This window comes from Phalacrocorax aristotelis, chromosome 9, assembly GCF_949628215.1.
Source record: "Phalacrocorax aristotelis chromosome 9, bGulAri2.1, whole genome shotgun sequence".
Taxonomy (NCBI): domain Eukaryota; kingdom Metazoa; phylum Chordata; class Aves; order Suliformes; family Phalacrocoracidae; genus Phalacrocorax; species Phalacrocorax aristotelis.
In genome coordinates this window covers 8,511,564-8,536,091 of record NC_134284.1, presented here as the reverse complement: position 1 = coordinate 8,536,091, position 24,528 = coordinate 8,511,564, and the positions used below count along the sequence as shown (strand labels likewise).

Below are 24,528 nucleotides of genomic sequence, written 5' to 3'. Positions count from 1 at the left end.
ATAATTAATCCCTGGCGGAAGGGCCGCTGCCCCTCCACAGATTGACCGACTGGGGACACAAACTGCATTACAATAGTTGCTTTTCTCATAATTTAGGATAATTCCCAGAATATACATTTTAAATAAAAGCTTTAGATAAGTTCTAAAAAATAATAAGGAAAAAACATCTTACCATACAGAAAATCTACTGTAAGACACTGTCAGAGCATGAAACTATGCTTTGAAAAATCAGATTACAACTTGAATTATGTCAAAACAAAGGATGAGACTTAATAGGCAATCCTAAAACCAAATCCAGGAGTACTCGGTGAAAGAAATAAATTCCTAGGATGACAAATTTTAACCAATGCAGGATATTTTTAAGGTTTTATTTCTTCATTTTATACAGATGCACATGAAACTACTTTACATCCCTTCCTAGACACTTCTTACCTTTCTGCTTTTTCTGTTTGAACGTATGCTTTTCTTTTTTTTTTTCGTAAGGTGGGAAAGAGTTTCAACAGGTATAAGTTTCAGTGGAGCTGTGTGGATTTATACTAGTTAAGGGTCTGATCTAGACAGTATCACACTTGAAAATACTGTAAAGTCTACCCAACTCATGCTTTGGTAATGGGAAATTAAATTATTGTATTTTCCATCAAAACTTCTTGGAAGTTGCAAATCCACAGTCAGCCACACTGAAGTTAAGAATTACTGTACAAGAATTCCTCAGGAAGAAAAGAGGGGAACAGAACTGAAAAAAGGAGCACCAGTGTAATCCAGTCTCTGCCTCTTGACCAGCTGGTTCAGTTTTGCAAATGTAACAGTTTTGTACTGTGCTAGCAAGCTGGATGTGACTAAAAAAACTCAAGCCCCTATATGACACAGCATAAAACTATTCTTATTCTATGCTATTGAGTACAGAAACAAATGTTTCTGGATTGTTATTAGATGATTTTTAGCAACTTCTATCATAAAGTTTGCTAATAACGATAAAGCTCTTCCCATACCCCATGCAGAAAATTTTTAAACATTCACCTTTAAAACATTCGGCTTTCCATTTTGTTTTACAACAATTTTATAGGTTTTCCTAGGGGAAGGAAGAAAGTTCTAATCACACATCCCTGAACAAAGCTAGAGCAAAAATGGGTTCATGTGAACTTTGGCACGTACAAAGTTATTTTTTGTGGTCTAATTCTATTTGCTCAGGATGGATAAGAATAAAAAAGACAATTTTAAGTACCGGGGGGAAAAAAAAAAAGCCGTAACTCAGTGTGCCTGCTTTGGTGTCTTACAGAATGAAAATATACCTAATTCAATTGTTCTATAGAATTAAGGAATTAATTAACTGACGAATTAAAGATAAATTTTATAGGATTTAACTAAATATCCTGAGGCTTCCTCATTAATGACCAGAACACTCAAATTTTTTGAATCATGAGACATGAGAATTCACTTGCTGAGTCACCCAAAAAGGGCAGGGACTGATCAGCTCTGAGGCCAAAGGCACACGTGGACATCGGGCGAAAGAAGGGTGCACCTGGAAGCGTGCCTCCCACCCTTGTTCTGTTAAATACAAGGGCAAACAAAAGATACAGATCCTCCAGCTGCTGCACAGGGCTGCAGGGCTTCCTACACCTGGTATAGCTGGCCAAAGGATCTTGGGTTAGGCAGCCTGGTTGTGTCTAGTGTGTGGGATAACCGAGTAGGCGAGCGGCTGTGGTGGTGTGCTGCCAGTACAAGAAACCCCGGAGCACAGTGGCAAGGCCTATGGAGGTGGTCAGATGAACAAATCTCACATGCAATTCGTTACATTTAATAGGACTGTGTGTGTTCTGTCTATCCCAAGTGTGCATCAGAAAAATTAAATACTTAAAATGAACACAGAAATAGGCAGTCTTTGGCATCCCAAACAGTTTGTGCCTGATTCCATTCCCTTTCCCTGTTTTGCTGGATCCTGTTGCATATTACTCCCTACCCACAACGACTGTTCAGCACACCTCAGTGCTCACTACCTGCATCCCACTACTGCCTCTTGGCATGGCCCAGGAGTTCCTTGCTCACAGTGTCTCTCCAGCTTCCGCAGTCCCCTCCTGCGCTTTCCCACTGAGCTTCAGAAGCTGACCCCATCTCTGGCCAAAGACCAACCTCCTTTAGAAATAGATACTCATTAGCTTCCCACTTCCTAGTCTGTGGCAGCAGACCCGAAGCTGATGCTTACTGCCAGACAATTGTGTCGATCAAAGGAGTCTTGGTACCCACTGACCCTAGCTACATCCTCCACCAGAGCTGGTGGCACAGCTAATGTTCCTGGTCAAAAAAGGACAAAGTAGAGCCCAGGAGAAATGCTATGGGCTGTCAGCAAAACAATGAGCAGTTGAACAACTTAACTTCTGATAACAACTACAAAACTAGTGATGACAGCCTGAGTGCTTATGGTACTGTAGAAAGGCTCCAGTCCCTGATAATATCCCTACATATTGTCTTAGCTTGTCAGGGGTGTTGCTCGGACATATTCTCATTGGGTTGCAATTTTCTGAGCAGTGCGCAACTAAGACCTCCCAGAAAAGCTTTTACTGTCACGGTCATCAAAAAAATGCATGACTGTCAAGTGAGTCACTTAAAATTATGCACAAATGCCTCTCAACTAAGCTAAAGCCACTTCTTGTGCTAGAACTTTTAAGTTACCTGACTTCATTTCAGTGGTATAGTTTTACTTTTACATTACAAGCTCTCTCTTTTTTTGGTCAGATAGTTCTGGTGTTCAATAATTTTAGCACTTCACATGATCTTATTTAGACTTTGAAGTTCAGCTTTCATTAATTGAATGGAATGGGAAAGGAGGAAGTTTCCATCTCAGCTGCAGCTATCACTTTACAAATCCCACTTTTATTAGACCACATTTAGAATGGAAACAGACTAAAACCCAATTCTGTAATTTTGAGCTTTAGTCTAAGAGACAGCACGTTTATGGTTACAAAAAAAAAAAGCACCAAAACAAAAAAAAAGCAATTTTCACTATATTTAAAAATGCAACTTTTTTTTTTTTGTACACTAAAAGCTGCAGTATCTTAGATGTTTTTATTATATTTTTGATGTGAGATTCCTTTAGATAAGTGTACATACCCAGACTCCTCAAGGAAGCTAGCATTAACATTGCCAAAATTATGCCATAAAACACATAGGATGAACCCGCATCCAGTTAACACCATTGTGAAAAGTTTTATGGCCCTCATCCTAGACCAGATTTCATTTTTGCTTTTTATGGAAGAAAATTCCCAGATTTACTGTGCCTACATGGCACAGGTAGAAAAATTATTTCAATACCATTTGGCTTTTAATTTTAAGCTGTGCAGTGTTAAAACCGCTCAGTTTATTAGTCTAACATTTTCATTTAACGTGCATCCTGGCTTATACGTAAGTCACTCCGGTCATTGCATTTGTAAGAGTACAAAACCCTTCTAATGACTCGAACTAAGATTAAAATCAGAATAAAAGAGATGCACCAAACTATTAAATGCAAACATACTAAAATAATCTGCCGTGGTAGTTAGCAGTGACAGTGGAAAGTCTAATGTATTCATTCCACAAACCTCTGTGTGGAAGCACCAGACAACAGTGCTTGTTAAATCACTACCCCAGACCTTTTTTCTCTCCACCTTCCCTTTTATTACACAAAGGGAGTTCTCGTCTTAAAAGAATTGGTTATGAGGCTGTGTGCTTAAAAATGAATGTCCAATTTTGTTGCAAGCAGACAGTGTTGTAAAGTTTGTTCCCAATTTACAAAAAGACTGAGCTCACAGAGGGGTCTGTGTACAAGGATGGGCTTGGCTCTAAGGGCACTTCTATCACAGAATGCATTAAGAAAACCCTTTGTCTAACCACAAAAGGACTTGCATATTAGTCTCAGGAGGAACACATTCCTGCCCATGGACTTTATTTTCAAAAGGATAAAAGCGCACTTTCTTCATAGGCAAAGGTAAGTCCAAGAAATCCAGGTACTCAAGAGGATGAGGCTGCAACAAACTGCCGTAGTCAATTTAATTGGAGTTAGACCCAGAGGCAGCAATAAAACCATTAGCAGTACAGATGTTGGGGATCCCCAAGGAACCAAGGTGCCACAATGGAAAATATTCTTTGTGTGATATTGTCAAGATTCTGTGGCAGACAATGACCTCACAGGAACATACAACTGACCAAACACATCAGTATGATGGCAGTACTTAATATGCAGTTCAGGATACATTCATTCACAAACACTTCAGAAATAGAAATTAGCAGCTTTCTGCTAAAGCTTTTTACATTTACTCAGTAACCTCAGCCTATGAGAACGTGCAACTTAAGCGCTCCCTCCAAACAGGGAAAAGATAAAGGTCAACTACTTTTCTTAGTGGACATCTTTGTAAAGACACATCTTTGTCTTCTACTATATGCTGTCTAGTTAAGCATTTTTAAAACCAAATGTTAAATTACACAAATCTTTCACAAGTGCCACCTCTAGGCTGTGTGCCCAAGTACCACACACAGAATTAGAAATGACTATTGAATGTATTTTCCCTAATAAGCATCTATCTAATTGGTCATGATTTATATGGTTACAGAATGGAAAGTGGTAGCACAGGATGTTCACTGGCTCCTGGCTTTTCCTGGATTTAGAGTCCCCAGGATGCATTCTGATGCTGGAAAACAAGAAGGAATAATATATAACAATATAGAGTTATATCAAGCAGAGCCAGTCAGACATATCTCAACTTTTTGGGGACATTTCTCTGGAGAGCTGAGAGTACCTCTAGTCTTGAAACAGTAAAGACAATAAAACATAGTTCTTACAAGCCTAGGAAACACTACAAATTAACTTAGTTCTAGCTTTGTCCCTAAAAGTTGATGATAGCATACTCTTAGTCTTAATTTTTGCAGACCTTTTGGTCCACTACTAAATCAACAGATTTTGCTAATATTTCCAAGCTATTTTTCCGTACTGTATTCCAGTTCCCTAAAGCCTCAGTAAAAGAGCCAGAACCATAAAGGTAGGATAGGCTTTAAAAGCATGATACAGAGAAACATACAAAGTGATACTTTTTAATCCATTAAAAATAACTATATTTGAAGACAGTGAACCTGATTCTGCAATAAAAAGTTCACTGTGCCCATGGGACTTTTGACTTTATTTCTGCTTCTAGACAAAAGAGCAGGTTACGCTAATCTGAATATTAAGAATCACTCCTAAATGTATCTCTGTAGATTACTTAAACCTTTCCATGATGCCACAAACATAATTCATTCTTTACTCTATGCCTTGTCTTACCTTTTGCTCAAGGTGAAGATCTAATCTGCATTTAAAAGAACTACCACAAGGCCTCCGCTGCTCTTTGAAATTTAGAAGATCTAAAAAGGGACATTCTAAGTATCAGCATATTTACTGTGGGGCAAAGACAGATGCAGGAAGAGTAAGCCAAATGCTTCCTAAACCCTGTTCCTGAGAGGTGCATTCTTAGATAGCAGGCAAGCTTCCAACACTACTGGTAACACTCCCCCCCAGCCTTTTGAAGGATCAGTGAACACCTAGAACCACAGAAGCAAAATCCATGGGCTGGAAGGACGCTGCTGGGAGAAAGATATCCACATAGCCCTGAGGTCAAGACAGCTACGCATATGAATGTTATATAGTGGCACAGGAAAGGCCAGCACCATTGTGACATTGCAAATGTTCAAGAGTAGAGAGGACTAGTGGAGAGAAGGGAGGGGAAAGGGAAGACTGTCATCCATCATTTAAAGAATCATCTGGTATGAACTTAACAGCAATATGGATTGGTTGTAAACCTCCAGAGATGCCATCTGCTCTGATGGCAATAATGCCAGGCATACAAAATGGCTGCTGATCTCTTCTCATACTGACGTGGCCATGCTTTCTCCCTGAGATATAATGTTAGCAGGCACAAAGCCAAGTAAGGTTTTAGGCCTCCCACATTCATTCAGGTGAGGACAGGGTTCATGCTGAGAAAATATGGGAGGCCAGTGCTGTATCTCAAAAGTGGTGTGAGATTCAAAGCACTCAAAGCACTCCTGGGAATCAAGTAAATGAGTTAAATTAGCATATCCTTCTTTGTATGGAAAAATTTTACATATGCCTTCACATTCCAGGTGACAGAAAATAATTTTGCTTATCTACCTCCAAAGTTATCATGCATACTAATTTGAATCTTAGTTATTTTCAAGGCAATATTTCAAATTGTTCAAGTTCCACATCGGGCCATAGCGCTGGATGGCAGTGACAAAGACCAAGCCGCAGGCTGGCCTCCGAAAGAACGCACTTGCTGAAAAGCAGACTGCACAAGCCCTCTCGTGGAGACAATTTATACCGCCTGACAACCATTCTTGTGCAAGCTAGTTAAAGCGTCCTCTCAAACTAATGAAAACAGTATTGGCAAAAACCCCACCAATTTGGCACGAAAAAGTTTTCTCACCACTGGGTTATGCAGACACCGATATATTGGTTAAAGAAATAAATATTTTCCACTGTTCTAATCAGTACTGGCTTTTGTCAGAAAACCGCTACAGTGTAAATCTGCATTCACGTGTTTCTAGAACACGTCTCATTCAGCATCCCTAGTCTGTGTGAAGTTCTGAGGTTGACTGGGAAAAGGTTCCTGAGGAAACAATACTCAAACTACGGAGTGAACAGTATAAGCGGCAGAAAGGAGAAACGCAGGAGTTAAAGGATACCAAGAGCCCTGAAAATGAGACAGAAACAGGAAGGAAGAACGGACAATGAGGAAATGGGGCATAAACAGGGAGGAAAATAGAGGAGGAGGAAATATAAGCAAAGGACAAGATAGTTCTTTTTATTTAGTTAAAAAACCAGTGTGATGTTCTTTGGGTCACTGGGAAAAAAACAGGCAGGCAAAAGTGCTTATAGTTAAAAGCAGAACAGTCAGCAACCGTGACATTGTAAGCAAGCTGAGTAATGTACAAACTTCTGAATGATCATCCAAATCTGGGCTTCAAAGTTCATCATACTACTAGGATGTTGTTTCTAAAAATACATTTATTCACAAAAAGCGATGCCTCTTATTGGTCATGTCTCACAGAAACTCTCACTACTCTTAAAATAACTTTTTTCTGAGTCATTTCTTCTCTACATAAAATCCAAGAGGCCTAAGAGGCAGCTAGGGAATAAAGATAGGTGCCCAAAACATCTTCTAATACAGGATAAGTTTTGCTTATGTATCACAACATCAAATATCCTAAACTGAGGCCTTTTTAGATTATACCGTCACGTCACCCAGTCTAAGTCAAAGACTTGCTATATCTAGAGATCAGCTAACAGATGTGAATGTTTTTAGGTCACATACTCTTGTTTCACTCAGCTGGTAAACCAGGGAGCAAGTTATGAACACCCTCTCTCCAGAAATTTGTAGCCAGTGATGCATCAAGGGAAGGACAAGAACAGCAAATAAATCTGCCTGAGTCAAGAAAGACAATGCTAATAACTCACAGAAAGGGGGACTTCAACTCTGTGGCAGCAGCTGGAAGGAGTGTCTGGATTCTGGAGGGACCCTGAGCACAACACAGGAGAGGGGCCTGTCTTTGGTAGAAATACCAGGCACCAAAACAAGTCGCTATGTCCTCTTTAAAGGATAGTGGCGCAATGCTGCAGTATATTCACATCTATTTCACAGTCCCAAATGACTTTTTTTGTCCACTCTGAGCAACTCTAAACTAGAATAGAAAATGGAGAAGTTAGTTCAGGACCTGTCGTTCGTAAGTGCAAATTTATTATTTATTCTACAGAAAAACATAAAATCAAATCTCCTGATCAGAACTGCCCCCTTTCTTTCAGTATGAAATGTTTGTTATGCAGCAAGCTTGAACGAAATTCTGTGGATGATGTGAGTCTATAATCAGTTATCTTCATTTTCAGTGAAGCTAGTTGTCTGATGCGCTTTTTCTAAAAATGCTGCTAATATAACTATTTACGTTGAAGCAACTTAGTGATGTAAGGGTACTTGGAAGTACTGCATTGCCTCTTCATATAATTATTCTAAATGTTGTGTTGGCAACATACCTTATTTTCAGATTGTTTCACAGCTAATGTATGTATCGATTATGAGCTGAACTACATCCAAAAGACAAACTAATCTTCATTTGCAGTTTTTCCATAAAAGGCCTCTCTAATGTATTAGTACACAGCTTTATTCTGCTCTGAAAAATAGACAGTTATGGATGACCATCATTCCTTGGTTTGCATACCCAGAGTACTTGGGCTTCAGACAGTGGACTGGGGTTGGAACGCCCGTGTGCAGCTGTTACTTACAGCCGATGGTCACCTGCTGCCTTACACGCACTGGGCAGCACTGGAGGCCACTCGACTGGAGCCATGCTGGCACCTTCCCTAACTGGTCCCAACATTTCTTTACTCTCTGATCTCATAGTTGCTTGAAATGAAACTCATTCACCAGCATTTAATTCCTTGAAAGGTGCACATGATATACGTACACCATGGTTGTTCCTGTAGCCTCAAATCAGTGGCCCTATGGCGTGTTGTCAGTTAAATACAGCTTTGTGTACTTCCAAAAATTTTACCTTTTCCCAAACAAAGAAGAACTCATGTTAAAAGAATGAAATCAGCCAAATTGTATACCTTTACCCAGTGGCATAAAATTAATTCCATAAGATTTTCAGTGCCTTTTAAATAAAAGCTAAATTCATTTTTACATAACATTTTCAGTAAGTTAGACAGTAAGCGATAGATAAAGGAAGAAAGCCACTATATTCTTGGCCTAATGGTCACAGAGCAGGAATAAACACTGTTTATTTACATAATATAACGAGAGTTCTCTAAATAATAATAAAAATTACGGTTATATTTGCAGGGAGACAACATCTCTAAATTTTTTGCAGAGGATAAGGTGTTTTTCTTCTAATATATTTCACAAAATCTATAGAAATGCACGTGCAGGCTATATTTTTTAAGAGTTTAATAATTAGCCTACACAAGCTATTACTTTTTAATATCAGAACAGTATGTCAACATTAAATTTTTTTTAATAAAATACATAGCAAAAAAATCTGTTGGAGATTACACTAAAGCAAAAAAGATCTTCATAAGGAGGAAGTATTCTATCTTATGATTTATTTAATCTCTGAATTTCTGTCAGCTACGTTTGTACAGTTGTGCGTCTCGTTCATTTGAGAAGCGAATTAAGCAAAATTTCTGTAAAATAGGTGCAGTAACAAGTTCTGGCCTCAAGAGGGCGATATATCACCATGTCTAAAAGTTCTCCAAAACTGAGGAATAAACCACTTTTTATTAAAGTAAAAGAGATGGTCTCTGCTTGTGGGTAACTGCTAAAGATATTGACCTCTGCTCTATCATTGACATGACTTAAGATGGAATGACCATGATTCCCCCTCAAAATCAGAACGTTTCATTCAGCATTTCCTATTATTCAAGGCTAATTGGTTAGAAGAGGTCAAGTCCATCACCTCACACGAAAGATTATAATTCTTTGACCCATGAACTTGTTTTGCAGTTAAGATTTCTGGGTTAAAGACAGGGAAAATGGTGATTGCCACTATTCGCTAAAGATGGCAGCAGCAAGGAGAGATTAAGATTCACCACCTCTTTTCTTTACTCCATCATTATTTCTCTACTTTCCTAATGTAGCCTCCTGTTATGCACTTGATTCTTGTTCACCTTCAGTCTCCAAAGAAATCCTGTCACTATTAGTTCCTTCATTAATTGCTTTTCTTTTGCCTCCTAATTCATCTACCTCCCCTTATAGGTAGTTTCTTTTTTCAGTGGTCTCTAGTGGGCATTCCTTTACACCCTCTTTAGACCCTAACTCTGACTTCTTATTTTATCCCCCAAATTCGGATATAATTACAGAATAAAATAAAAATAATCTCTGGTCTTTTTTCTTCTGTCTTCTTAACCCCAGAAGCTTCATAGTTCCTAACAAATTTACTATTTTCTTCTAGTTCTCTGTACCTCAACAGAGCTATAGGAGATTTGCACTGCAATGCATAGATGAGGTTGACCCTAGTTTGGACTTACCTGAACCAACTTTATGGTAGCTGCTATAGTGCAGCGGAATTTACATTTTTAATTACCTTGTGTGTCTTTAGTCTTGTACAGCACAATGAGGAAACATTCACGTAGTCAGATGCCAGCAGCAGTAGGTAAAAAGCAATTTTTAATATTAAGTTACTGTGACTTGAACATCTACGCTCTCTACTCCCAAAACTCTGTTTCCTTGTTGGTTCTCCCTCTGCCAGCCTGGAGAGTTCCCAAACATTGTCCAAGGGAAAGCAGAGGCAAATCTAGAACTTCATTCTGCTAATTTTACTTGACCCACATGAGAATAGGTCTTTACTAACAATAAAGGAATATTCAGGTAAGATTCAAGTTTGATTTGTGAAGGACATCTCAGCTGTTTGCAAAGATTATCATTTGTGCTCCAAAACTTAAAGCAAGGACGAGAAAACAATTTTTTGGCTTTCTGGTTGCTTTCAAGATAACTTTTAAATACCTGCGTAAGCATACAGCCAGTCTGAAACAAGCCTCTGAGAGACAATTTTCTGTCTATATTTACCACAAATTAAATTCATTCTGATGCCTAATGATGACAACTATGATTTGTCAGCATGATTTAATGTTTCATTCCTGATCATAACATACTGGAAAGGATGAAGGAATGAAAACCAGTTGCCGTCAAAACGTATAAAGATACACAAGAATAAAAAGATATGAACCTATTTTGAGGAGTTATGCAATAATCTTACATAAGTGGGCTTGATCTTTCTCCTCAGGTTAATTCTGTCTAGACCCTTGAATATTTCTCTTGCTGACTCATCTCCAGCATGCACACATTTTAAGGCAATGATGCATTAACAACAGTAGATAGACTGGAATTTGATTTAGGTGGAAGTTAGTAGCAATGTATTATTTAAATAATTAAATATTTAGAATAGAGTATGGTGATTTTAGTATACTGTATCTTTCTGGAATATCCTGTACTTCCTCGCAGAAGATGCATAAAACATAAATATCCAAGAGCCTAAGTATATTATGTAACAGAACAGCTAGACCTCAAAACATTGGGAAAGGCATATCACTATGAAAATATAAAGCAATGATCATTCTCTCTCACTCTTCCATATTTACCATATTTAAGGGAACATTAGAAAACACTATTTTAAATTCAATACTTTTCTGTTTAATAATGGTGGCACTTCAAGGAGGCCTAAAATCAACACAGTAACTGGTTAACAGGGTAGCTCAGAAATTATCTCAAACTCTTCACAAACAACCCTCTCCCTGGTACCTGCCCCCTGTAAGACAGCAGCTGTAGAGGATTCAGTCCTGAAAATCAGATGATGATTCCTCTTAAACCGCCATATGCGCCTTGAAGTGAATTCCCAATAGCAATTTGACTCTGTCTGTGTTTTGAAAGCTAGTGCTGTCACTGAAAGCTTCTAAACCTATTTCAATAGTTTCTGAGTGCCTTCCTCTACCTCCATGAGAGAACTGAAAACACTGAACAATCCCAGGCAATAACAATTGTCTCTGCACTTATAGAAAGGAGTCAGTCACAAGATCCTCTTGAAGTTGATTAGTTCTCCAAGTTTTTGCTGTGTCCCTTTTAAATCTGGAGCCCCTCTTGCCTTTCAGGTAGGTCACCAGGCACTCACTGCTCACCTTCAAGCCTGTATTTTGCTACAGTGAGAGCAGAAAGTCCACCTCCTGCAGTCTTACCCTTCCCCCTCTCCATCTTCAGCTCTGCTGCACCCTTTTGCCTATTAGCAGAGATCCAGAAGGTAAGGAATAATACTTGACCAATTTCTAGAAAGTTTCCAGTTCATAAATAAATAATGTGGATGGCTCTGGTGCAGGCTTGTGGCTAGGCTGTGATACAGATGATTAAGACATGACTCTGGGTTGTAAAGCCAGTGGTCACTTAAAGCTGATCTGAGCAACTGCATTAGAACGTAAGAGGAGGGCTCACAGAATCATGCATGCAAAAGCAGCTGTTCCTCAGTTCACCTAAGCTGTTAGTAGCCATCCCTGAGCTGAGATGTGGTATCCAACTATGCACAGAACATGAGAGAATCGGGAGGCTTTTTGCAGCCAAAGTTCTCACGTCAGATGAGTCAAACATCGGTTGTAGACATATCCATTACAATCAATTCTAGATACTAGTAAAGGCATACCCTCAAATCAATGCTACTACAATTATTTGTGAACAGATTTTTCCTGTTTCGCTCTCTCTCTCTCCCCCCACCCCAAGTATTTGGAAGGACTTGCCAAATACTAAATGTATAAAATCCCTGATCTAAAATGATTTCACAGACTCACAGAAGGGTAGGGTTTGGAAGGGACCTCTGGAGATCATCTTGTCCAACCCCCCTGCTTGAGCAGGCACCCCCAGAGCAGGGGGCACAGGAACGCATCCAGGCAAGTTCTGAATATTTCCAGGGAAGGGACTCCACAGCCTCCATGGGCAGCCTGTGCCCCTGCTCTGGCACCCTCGAAGTTTTTCCTCATATTGAGGTGGAACTTCCTGTGTTCCAACTTGTGCCCATCGCCCCTTGTCCTGTCATTGGCACCACTGAAAAGAGTCTAGTCCCATCGTCCTGACACCCTCCCTTTAGATATTTATAGGTATTGATGAAATCCCCTCTCAGTCTTCTTTTCTCCAGGCTGAACAAACACAGGTGTCTCAGTGTTTCCTCACAAGGGAGATGCCTCAGCCCCTGATCACCTTGGTAGCTGTCCGCTGGACTTGCTCAAGCAGTTCCACGTCCTTCTTAAACTGGGGGGCCCAAAACTGGACACAGAACTCCAAATGGTCTCCCTAGGGCAGAGTAGAGGGGGAGGATAACCTCTCTCGATCTGCTGGCCACACTCCTTTTAATGCAGCCCCAAATATTGTTGGCCTTCTTGGCCACAAAGGCACAGTGCTGGCTCATGGTCAACTTGTCCACCAGCACTCCAAGGTCCTTCTCACTGGCAAATAGTTCTGAGGTCTTTACACTGGAAATTCAAACAGCTCTGAACAAGCATATGCTTCACAATAGATGTGTTTCATTAAGGAAGCATAATTCCTGCAGTCAGTTTTAGATATAAAGTTACAAATTCAGAATATGCACAGCTTACATAGAAGTTGCTGCTTTCACAGAGATTGCAGGTGACAAACTCACTCAGACTATTTGTGGTAAAGCAAATGCCAAAGAAAAGTGAATGTACTTGGAGGAGCTGTTTAAAATTCAAGCAAACTGTTAGGAACTAAGTGTTTTGGAGGAACAGAGGGTTTGCTGTACTTCAGTATCATCTTCTAGTGGAGTATTTGTCTGAGTAAAAGTGAGAAAAGTAAAAAGAGAGTACCATATGTATACTACATTACTGCTTAATAATAGTTGAAAACTGAGGGATGGGCTTTCAAAGCAGGGGAATAACAGACTCAAAACAACAAAGCACGAACTTGACTCTCCGTGCAAGATGTGAAGTCACATTTTCAATTGCACTGCACAAAGCAGCAAGACTGCTGAGAAAACTGCAGAGTTGCCAAGGAATTTCTGGATCTGACACCTCTTTCACTTTTTATAAACCAGTCATCAAGCAACAGCAGTATTTCAGTCTAAACTGCATGAAGCAGTGTTAGTAAGATTCAGAGATGAACAAATTTTGGCAAGCACTCTATCTATTAGGAAAAATATGCAATCCATTTATTTTAAGAGGGTCAGTATTAGAAGCACTGTTACTAGGTTATTGAAAGCAAGAGGGCTGAGGGGAGAACGACACTTTAAAAATCCTTTATCTGGTAATTCAAAATAAGCCAGTCCTGTTCCTTGTTGATTATCTTTGCTTTTTCGACCTGTTCTGTCATTACTGATTTAGGTTCTATGTTTTTTCTTTGTTAGCCCAAATTTCATACATTCTCTATGCATGCTTTCCCCCCAGTGATGAAAATCACCTCCAAACACGAATAAACTTTGGTTCGCCTAAAGCAATCCAGCTTCTACCTTAACTGTACTGGTGTGCTTTCAGTCCATTCTCTGCCCAGAAGCAACCCCTTTCAATCTAAACACCACAAATTATTTCCCCTTTGTGTCAGTTCTCTAAATATTTTCTAACCAACTGGCTCTCCACTGCCCAAATGGACTCTCAGCTGTATCTCCAATACAAACCTGCTCTACCAAGTCCATTAACCATTTGCAGAAGCCTACCATTTAGTCACCTTTTGTGACTACCCTCTAATAATGCAAATCTGTCCCACCCAACCCACAAACTATTTGTCACACTAACAAGTTGAGCTCTGATATTGCTCTCTCCTTTGTAGACTCACTGATCCTTAGTTCCTCCTAGACAGGAAAATTATTCCTGTTATTCCAGTAATTTGGAAAAGGGGTCTTTAATCTCTGCTCCACTGAGTCATCTTGGGTTCAGAGGGGATTAATTGTTGCACGAGGGTGAGGGGGTCCCCGACTTAGCCCTGGAAGGCAGCAGAGTCTTTTTTCCAGCGCTCTGCTGTAGGATCCCTGGGGTATGCTCTAACGCACAGCAGAAAAGCATGCAGAGCAGCATTATGTTATTCCCTTAGCACATCAAGAAGATGGGTAACTAGTGCTAAGGCTGACTGGGCTCCCCAGGCAAAATACAGAGCCAATGGAGTTGAGGGCAAATTCCTGAAATGTGATGAGCTAAAAAGACAGGATTGATAGATATCAAATTGCTTTTTGCAGAGGAAATTCAGCTGCCTCTCACAGAAATGGAGCCTGTGATAAACCAAGCTATAAGTCTGTATAACAGGAAAAAATTGGCAATTTGCTCCATACAATTAACCCTGGATCCTGCAAAGCAAACAACTTCATTTAAATGGAGTGTCTTGCAAATGGTTATATTTCTACCCTTTGTAATAGTGCCCTCAAAAATCAAGTAGAAGGGATTATCAGTGACGACAGATTACAGCACAAGAATGTCAGTATAGTCAATCTAGTATTGCTTCCTAGACAAGGAGATAAAACTGTCTGAACAAGGGGTTTTATTGTTCTTATTATTTTATTCACATAAGATGATTGAACATGCATTATCATTAAATCAGCCCAAGGTCTTTCTTTCCTTCCAACTTTCCAGTTTTCACATAAATGGGGCGAAATCGATTATTAGTATGATTTAAGGAAAACTTAGTTTTCTTAACGACCTTAAAGCATTCTGAAACTGATACCACAGAGTCCTAGTGTTACATATGAGAAGTGGCAATCGGCCATTTTCTTACTGCAAAAAACTGTATTGACTTTAGCGGTGAGAACAGTGTTATGTCTTTTTCCCCTCCAGTCAGTATAACAGAAACTACAGAGCTTAATCTGCGTTCTAAAAATTCATTTGGGGTAGCTACTAAAAGCTGAACTATAACAATAAGAGGAACATTCAAAATTTGGTACCACTCATTCTCACAAATAACTCCAAAATGTAATTTCTGAACCATAGAAGGAACAGCCACAGAAATTATGTACCCCAGAATGGAGGTTCCCAGTACTAAAGGCATAAGAGGCATGTGCCAAAGAATTAGCTGCAGTGCCAGGCAAAATATGGCAAGAGCATGCAATATTTATTGCAAAGCAAGAAAGTGATCCTATGTAACAGCAAATGGGCCACTCAAGCAGAATTTTGTTTGTAGGCAGGCAGATAGATTAACAGCATGATAATACCCATCCAAGGACATCTGCGTAATTTGCAAGTATGAAAAACTACATTTTATCAGTTTCTGCACATGACTCTCCCCCATATAGTTGAGAAATGAATAGGCTTCCAATAAATGTTTTCGCGTATGTTCAACAAATTGCTTACTACCAACACATTACCAAATTTATACTAATTCAAAATTATTCCCACCATAATAAAATACTGAAACTTCCTTGTTTGCCATATTACCTAGCTAAAATATGACTTTCAATGATTTTGAGGCTGCCAGTCATTTCTAAACACTTACTATCCCAAAATGAAAGGTTGAGTTATTTTAGTTTTGTTTTACAATCTCAATAAATAAAATATACGAGGCTAGACATTTGCAGCAGTGTAACCAGATTACTAATGCGCAGGAGCATGCTGCTTCTGCCCTTAATTAAGTTCTCATTTCAGATCTGACTTCTTTAGCACAAAAATGCTGCCAAAAAAAGTAGTATCGAATTATTGCTAAGGCATGTATTCATGCAATTAGGAAACTACTTTTTGAGTCGGAGACTTCTTATTAAATAACAGAATTAATGTAACTGCCAAATGATGACAATTAAAAAAGCAACGGCACACTTTTTGTACTTTGCTGAGGGAATTATGAAACAGGAGATCTGGCAAAAGAAAGGACTTGGTTGTGGCACACGTATGCTATTTTTAGTTAGATTTTGTTTACAATACTTCATAACATCAGGTAAGGGAGGAATTTTCTACTTTTCTGTTACTTATGTCAAATTAAAGTACCACAGCAAGGCACCATAGTGTTACTGAGGCAGGCTTTACCTTGGTAAGAGCTCCTGTATTAAAAAATCAGTTCTTTACTAGTCTTACAAGCAGACAACACAATTACTAGCAACAATGAAAAAACTCAGGTAAATAAGCAGCTTGGGAAAACCTTATATTTCTTTAAGGTATTATAAAGTTACAATTGCTTTGCAAGCATTACAAACTTTTCTATTGATTATTTTTGTTCACCATTCAGGAAATACATTTTCAAGCCATTTACTGTAGCTAGCATACCTCTTTCTGCATGAAATAAATATGAAACTTTCTTGTGTGCTGCTTTTAAGGGGGTGGATGACTGAGTGATCTCTTTTACTAGAAGTGCTCTTTGCATCTGGTCACCTTTCTGTTTAAAGCCCTCCTTCTACTCTAAGCCCCTTCCCAAAACATACTTCATAAGATTCTTTTCAAACTCTGTGATCAATATTTCCCAAACATTCATCACAACCAGGAACACTGAGGAATTCTAGAAAAAGTAGGATCAGCAGCAGCAAAGTTCCTCAAGCCAAGAGGAACAGCTGTAATCACTAGCTAGAAGAGCTTCCTCTGGCCAGAGAACAGCTAACTACCTTTAATTGCTGTCAGGAGCTCAATCCACTCTCCAGAGGAGGTGAGGAGAGGATGGGTATGGAGAGGAAGTGGGTGTTTACAGCTGCAGCCAGTTGTTACAGCTGGGTCTTATTCCTCCATCCTGGCAGAACTGAACTGCAGCTGCAGGGAATCACACAAAGAGAGATGACCCCCAAAAGGGAATTACTTTTTCAAAAAGTTTGAGAAAAATAAACAAGATGATTTGACAGGGTGATGCAAAGAGTTTCTCTGCCACCTGCTTCTTGCCAAAAGGATGCTAGTCAGCGTCTAGTGGAAGGAGCTGGTCTCTAGACACTCAACAATTCCATTCCTCAAACAGGTTCTTGTAGTATCATTTGAAAGACAAGATCTTAGGTATTCACAAGCAGGTTTGATGGGCTTTGTTGTTTGCATGGAATGAAGGGCTCTGTATCTGTCAGCTTCATCTGGACTTATTTTCAACACTATACAAACTTAAGCAAAGAAACAGCCTGCACTTACGAAGACAGTTCTTTCATCAGAGTCCAGAAGATGAACATCAGCCATGAGGATGGAGGGAATAACTTGAATCATTAAGCGCTGCCCTTTAGAGCTGAGCGTTTCAAGGCTGACAGCTGCTGCTCCCTCCTTGGTTTAAGAAGAAATTTCTCTTTCTATGTTTTCTACCCTGATTTCATACTCAAACATCTGTAGCTCAATTACTTTTCTACTAGTCATAATACTTCCAATGTCTTAAAAAGTTACAGAAATCACGCCTCGTAAGAAGCATTTACTGAAATTATAAAACTATGTCCTTCTTTATTCTTGGCTTTTATGAGCTTGGTAACACAGAAGATAATGCAGATACCAGATTTAGCATTTAGATGCCAAGATCACCCTTTAATGCATATTTCATGAATTTTAAAGAACTTTGAAATCTAGTAGGCAGGGAGCTTTCTTTTCTGACAGGCTTTTTACTAAACTACATTGAGGATGGACAGGAAATGTTCTGAATAGGAGCGTTCTCCTCTACAGTGGCCAGAAACACAAACCCATCAGAAAATTGAAACAAAAATTTACTATGAATGTAACTTAATAATTATATTATTGAGATGGCTAGGTCCTTATTTGATTATTCATTCAAATTCACTTCCCTTTCCAACGTTTATTTTTCCTCTCAGAAAGATCTCTCATAATGTTAACTACTGCAAAGGTTTCCACTTTATAAAGAAGAGTTATTTCTGAAGAAGTGATGCCAGAAGCCAGGAATGAAATCCTTTCTCATCTGAAGTTTAATAGGATAGTATATTGCCATTATTGCTCTAGCATATTGTGCTATTAAATTGCCATTATTTAGGTATTATTATTTAAGTGAAGAAAAAAAAAGAAGAAAAAGAAAAAATGTTATGCTTAGTTCCACCAATACTTGAGGGAAAATAATCACTGCAAGGGAGGAGAACTGATTAAAAAAGAAATGTGATTATTATACATGATATGACACGTATCAAGAAAACTATTCTTCTATTCTTGGACTAAAGTAATTCTTTTTTATATTAAAAAAAGAGGCAGATGATATTAAGTATAACTTGATTCAAATACAACAAAGATTCCTGATTGTCCAATATTTATCTTCCACTTCATCTGAAAAATAACTTATCATGTACCTGCTCTTGCCAAAGAGAAGCCCTATTGAGAAAATAATGTTTTGACAAGTTTAAAGGCATTGGTGTAAGTAAAATAATGTAGGCAAATTCTGCGTGGTTAGTTAAAGTTAACAGCAGTCTGTTATAATTACAGTGATCACTGCTGTTCTCTACTTCTAGCAGTCACTAGATGAGACTATGTTAATCAATAAAAGAAAACAAGAAAACAACTCCACCCCTGCCCACAGCTCCATCTCCATATACAGGCTTATCAAGAACACGGGATTTTTGCCTTACCTCAATTTTTTCCCATATGGTTTCATAATTCTCTTGATGTTGGATATCTTGCATCAGTTGATGAATTAAAGCTGATTTATTTGAGGCAGGAGTGTCATTCTCAGAGGGCTGAGTGACAGCAGTCCTTTCTGACTTTTCTTCGATGTATTTTTTAATGCAAGATACAGGCATACAAAGATCTTCATCAGAGAGGATATCACTGAGAGGCCCAGATTCGATACTGTCACCTAAAGAGGATATTATATCACTTGAAGAGCTTGGTGAAATTCTACCCGGTTTTTTATGCTTTTTTGTCTGGTACGTTGGATACATTTCTGAATCTGAATTCATTTCTGACAGCTCCCAGTCATCAATGTTTTGAATGGTTTCTCTTCTGGGCTTTTGGGGCAGCAACTTTGTCAAATTTTCTAGTTTTAAAGCTAATACTTCAGTCTGTCTGAGATGTGAAGGGAGTGCTAAATATTCATCAGATCCATACCAGACCTCACCATCTTCACTGTTTTTTTGAGTATATCTTGGTGTTGAGGAGAAGCTTTTATTATTCTTTCTTCTCAGTAGAGGAGGCGATGAGTTGGTAAGCTCAGAACCAGCTGAGGAAGCACTTTTTTGGCTACGTGCTGGTGAACTAAAAGGCTCAGTTTTACCTTGTGATTGCCCATTTGTGTGTCTCTGGTTACAAGAATCTGATGATGCAGAAGAATCTGTTTCCGTCTCCTCCAGAGACTGAGAGTTATGAGAATTAATTCCATTTTGTAGAGAAGAATGACCTCCTTTTTTGACTTCTGTTGGTGGAGCCAGTTTACACATACCTCCAGGTGTTCTGCCAGCTTTCACTTTCTCTGGAGCATCACGAGCCTTCTTGTGCTTTGATTTTTCTTTACAGGTGTAGAAAGTAGGCTTCCCTAGATTTATGGTACTGTCCTTAAAGTGATTATTTATTGTGCACTCAAGATTTCTATCATCTATTGTATTTAAGCAATCGTATGACTGACTAACTGCAGATGGACTGTTAGTGTAGGGTGACTGTAAAGCTAGGCAAAGCTTGGACCTGTCTGGTGGATCTAACAATGAGGGTGTACTTCTACTCATTTCGTTTTTAACTATCTGAGAGATTTGTCTTTTTAAATCATTGGCTTCCATATAATCTTTAAACACATCTTCTTTCAGAAATAGACCTCTTTTTGGTAATGTAGGCTGCGTGGGGGAGTCTTCATTATAATTGAAGCAGTCTCTTATGGACCTCTTAGGAGTAGAGTTTTCACAGTGAGAGTATTTGATTTTTTCACTGGTGTGCTGTGGAAGATTGCATTCTGGTTTGCTGTCAGTAGGTAAAACACCATCTTCAGAGCAAGGTCCTTTAGAAAGAGAGGAGTCCACAGAAGGAGATACTATTGAGACCTCGTGTGGTGCTTTCATGTCTTTGCTTTCTTCTCCATCTTCTGCTGAAAGAGGTACATGGGTTTCTTTCTCATTTAATGCTTCATTACACTGGGAAGCAATGGAATCCGTTGCTACTGCAAGTAAACCCACACTTCTGATAAGTCCTGGAAAGTCCTTATCCATCTCAGTGTAGTTCCAGGATTCAAATGATTTTGCTTTCCCCTGGGTGGAGGTCATATCATCCAGAGCACCAAGCAAATCCTCACTAGGACTGTAGTCAGATAGTTCAAATGCAGTAATACCACAATCCAGTGACAAGTAATTTTGAGAACATTTGATGGTTAACTGTCCAGAATCATCAACTTCAGTTAAAGAGTCAAGGCGGTCCTGAAATAGACAAAGAAATGGTACTTTTTAAGAGGATTAATTTTCATATACAGCCCACACAAGTAACAAACTATCAGCTTCTCTGTTTCACTGCCTAAAATCTAGAAAAGCATTCGTCACTGACCTGTCTGTTTTTGCAGTACCCTGTAGATGAGCAAACCATTCTAAAGTATTTGGGAAATAAAAATGGCAGTAAACTGAAAAATGCTTAGCTTCAGTCTGATACAGCGAGTTACCTAAAAATAGCAACTCACTTTTGTGTTGGTATTTTCTGTCTTCAACTCTGCTCTCCGTTCTACTCACTCTGTAGGGGGGACTCAGAAATTCCATACAACAGACTTGTAGTATTTACTGTGTTAACTGCCTCAAACAGGAGGGAGGGGATCTTGGGGACTGCTGAGTATATCAGCCACCTTGTTAATCTTGTGTTCTCAGAAACCCATGCCACTCTATGATTTTTCAGTTGATTGCCAGAACGTTTTTTCCAATCATCATCTAGCAATGACAGACATTTCTTCCCATATTTATGAGACAGAGGTTGCTAACCATATTTCAATTTTTTGTAGCAAAAAAAGTAGCAGGATTTATCTGCTAGATATTTGGAGCACAAGTGGAGAACAGCTCAAGGAAGAGAAACTGTAGCTGGGAATCCTAAACCTCTGGCCTGCCGTGTCCCTTCTCAGTGGAAGTCCTTCAACCTCAGAAACACAGACATAGCCAGAGGAGGCCATCTCAGGTGCCAAATGAGTTTTAACGCAAACTCTTGAGTATCCGTAATAGGTTCCTGTCTGAATCAGTCTCTGGAGCAGCTTATCTCACTACAGTGCCTAAGCCCATAGTTTAAGGACCTTAGGCATCATGCCTGAAGAAGGTGCAATAACCTCACAATTTCTTCGACTCACAATAAACCACTTGGATTTGGTCTGAACAAAAATAGTCTCAATAAAGAAGGCTATTGCTTGCTACCTTCTATAACCACATAATGTTTGAGCCCTGTACTCTGTCCACCGCACTTGCATTACTCAAAGTAAAACTATAAAAAAATCCTCTGGTTAAAAATATTATTTATAAAAAAGATCGATTAGAAAGATATTTATCAACCATAATCTTGGACATTGAAAATATATTTTATTTAGCACTTTCTATCCAGATGTAGAGCCTATGCCACAAATTGTACATTCTCAATAGTCCAGAATTAAAAGGGGAGGTTTCAATAAATCTGTCAAATTTATATTTTGGAGCTGCATTTATTAAGGAAAATAATGACTAAACAATGATCGGTATTACAGCTGCATTTTCCCTCTAATCTCAGGAAAAGATTAGAAACTGTAAAACCATATATAAATCAAAAACCTTTCCAAGGCCCTAAGGGCATTCATTTCCCCTGAGTAATGAGTTCCATTCCTTCGTCTCTTAAAAATGTGTTTATTAACATTAATAAAATTTACAATCACATGCATTAAACCATATTTCTTGGTCATTTTCCAAGCAGACTCATAAATGTGTGCTTCAGAGGAGCAGTATTTAATGCCAGTGTTACCATGTTTTTATTATTGTTTTTATTTCAGAAAAATACTACATTTAGTTGTAATGGCTACCAATAGGAATGCCTTAGTTCAAAAAATTTGTCTCTTTTTACAAAATAATGCTTCCTGTAAAGCTCTGTAGGCTGTTTCCAACACCTTCTTGTATGTACATTTAAACCAGCACAATTCTGCATATTTTTTACTCTTTCAAATGAGTTAATTTAGTTTGTAAGATATTTCTTTTCTGAACTTACCAACCGTTTGAGAATATCAGGATTCATTGTATTTAAAATAGCCTTATACTGATTCTTTCCATATTTCCTGGCTTTATCAATCGTGAAATAAAACTCACAGGTTAGGTTCAGCTGGACAGGGCTCAGACTGCACAGAACTCATGTTTTCTTTCCTTCTTATCTATCTCTTGGTAATTCCTGAAGGAGAAGTGGTCGTTCAAAATCTTACCTTTGCAAATTTTTTTATTTAAAAAAGTGTTTTCTTAATTTGGCACCTCCATCATGACAGGCAGCTTGCCTCACTGGTCCCTCTATTTCCTCCAAGCCACGAAACTTTTTGTGCCCTTTTCCTGCTGGCACCTTATTCAGTATGGCACTGCTGAGATGGCCAGAGTGGTTACTGCCTGACCACTTAATAAGCTGGGTTCCTAACCAAGCCAGAACAACCTGTGCTATATACTTTCATGTTTTCGTAGCTAGTCTACCAGGGTTATCCCTGTTCATTATGTTGGTGCTAGCTTGTGCACATTTACATGTGTTACAGCTACAGTGTAAATATAGCCCAACTGGGACTGTTGTGCTGTGATTGACTGCACAGTCTATAAACTGAGAGAGTAGTGAATATTAACAAGATGAGACTGTCTCACTGAACGTGAAAGAAACCTTGGCAGGTCACTTCTTCCTTGGAGCTTCTCAGTTAACATTGGCAGCCAAAGCCACTCTTCGCTATAACACAGAAGACAGGTGACTTAAGGAGTGAGCCAAATATTTTGTAAAGCGATAAGTTCATGCACTACGGAAAAGTGTAACATTTGCTGTACTGGTTCAGATCAAATTTCCATCTAGCCCATTATCCTGCCTCTGCATCAGTTCTAAACATTTTCTGCTGGCTGAGCTATAAGACGTGGGTATACATTCACAGTCCTTCCACACACAGCATTTCTATCCGCACTTCCAGCTTCTACCAGTAAGCAGCATAGGGACTTCCTCACCTGGAGGTTATAATTCTTCCGATCTGTGCTTAGTTTTCACATTTATTTTTTGAAATTCTTTCCACTTCTAAATGTCTTACGTTAGTGAATTCCAAAACAGAACTCTTCGTTGTGTGTGAAAGTTTCCTTTTATTCATTTCAAACCAGATGACTTCTCAATCTTAGGATAAAAATATAAGCTGCCATTCCTGATTCATGATCCCCAAGGAGTACTGAAAATGAGGAGGATGATTCTCCAAGGGAAGGTTTTCTGTATGGGCAAAGGTTTCTAGGTTTGCTCAGTCTCTCTATTCACATATGCATGAAAATCCCTGATAGATAATACCTGCATCATGAGGCACTAACTATCCACCGTGTAGTCCTGTCTGGGAAAGGATATGGGGGAAACATAAAAAAAAGGTAGATAAGAGTAGATACAATTGTCTTCGATGTTACATTTTATTTATTTATTTATTTTCATCAAATAAAGCCATGACCATTATACCCAATGAAAATGTTAACATCTGTAGAGCAATTTCTGGGAATCTATTCAAGCAATAGAGCAGAAACTTAATATTGTGTTCCTGCTATTTCTAGCCATTAATTTTATCGATTATTTTTTATGTTTCAGTTGGGGTGGAGAAAAAATTTGTGTCAGGATATTTTGTCTTTTTTAGACTTATTATATAAGCCCATCTGGCAACATGGTTTTTGTCCACTGAAAAATAATCCATCCTTCCCCAGTCAGTCCTCCCCTGTATTGGAGGGATGTTTTTTATAGCAGTCGTAATCAGATCCAGATGGGACATTTCCTGTTTCTTAGTATCTGAATCTGCCCCTTCCTTGTGTCTTGAAATCACCACATTCATGTCATAAAATAATGGCTTCACCCTAATTCACCACTGGATATTCAGACAAGTGTGGTTTTCCTTCAGATTTGGCAAAGATTTACCAGCAACAGCAAAGCAGAAACTGAATCTGAAGCACCAGGTATGTATACATCAGGAAGAGGGGGTGTGGAAGGTGGGCCTGGGCATATCTGAGTAT

General features: G+C 38.8%; 1 protein-coding gene across 3 annotated transcripts in view; it reads right to left on the bottom strand.

Annotated features, from left to right (window-relative positions):
• Positions 1-24,528, bottom strand: part of AKAP6 (A-kinase anchoring protein 6) — a 237,120-nt gene that overhangs the window by 170,325 nt on the left and 42,267 nt on the right. For all 3 annotated transcript variants that reach the window (XM_075103332.1, XM_075103330.1, XM_075103331.1), the window contains exon 4: positions 18,985-20,751. In XM_075103332.1, the coding sequence (XP_074959433.1) occupies positions 18,985-20,751 (1,767 nt within the window). The remainder of the gene's footprint in view (positions 1-18,984; positions 20,752-24,528) is intronic.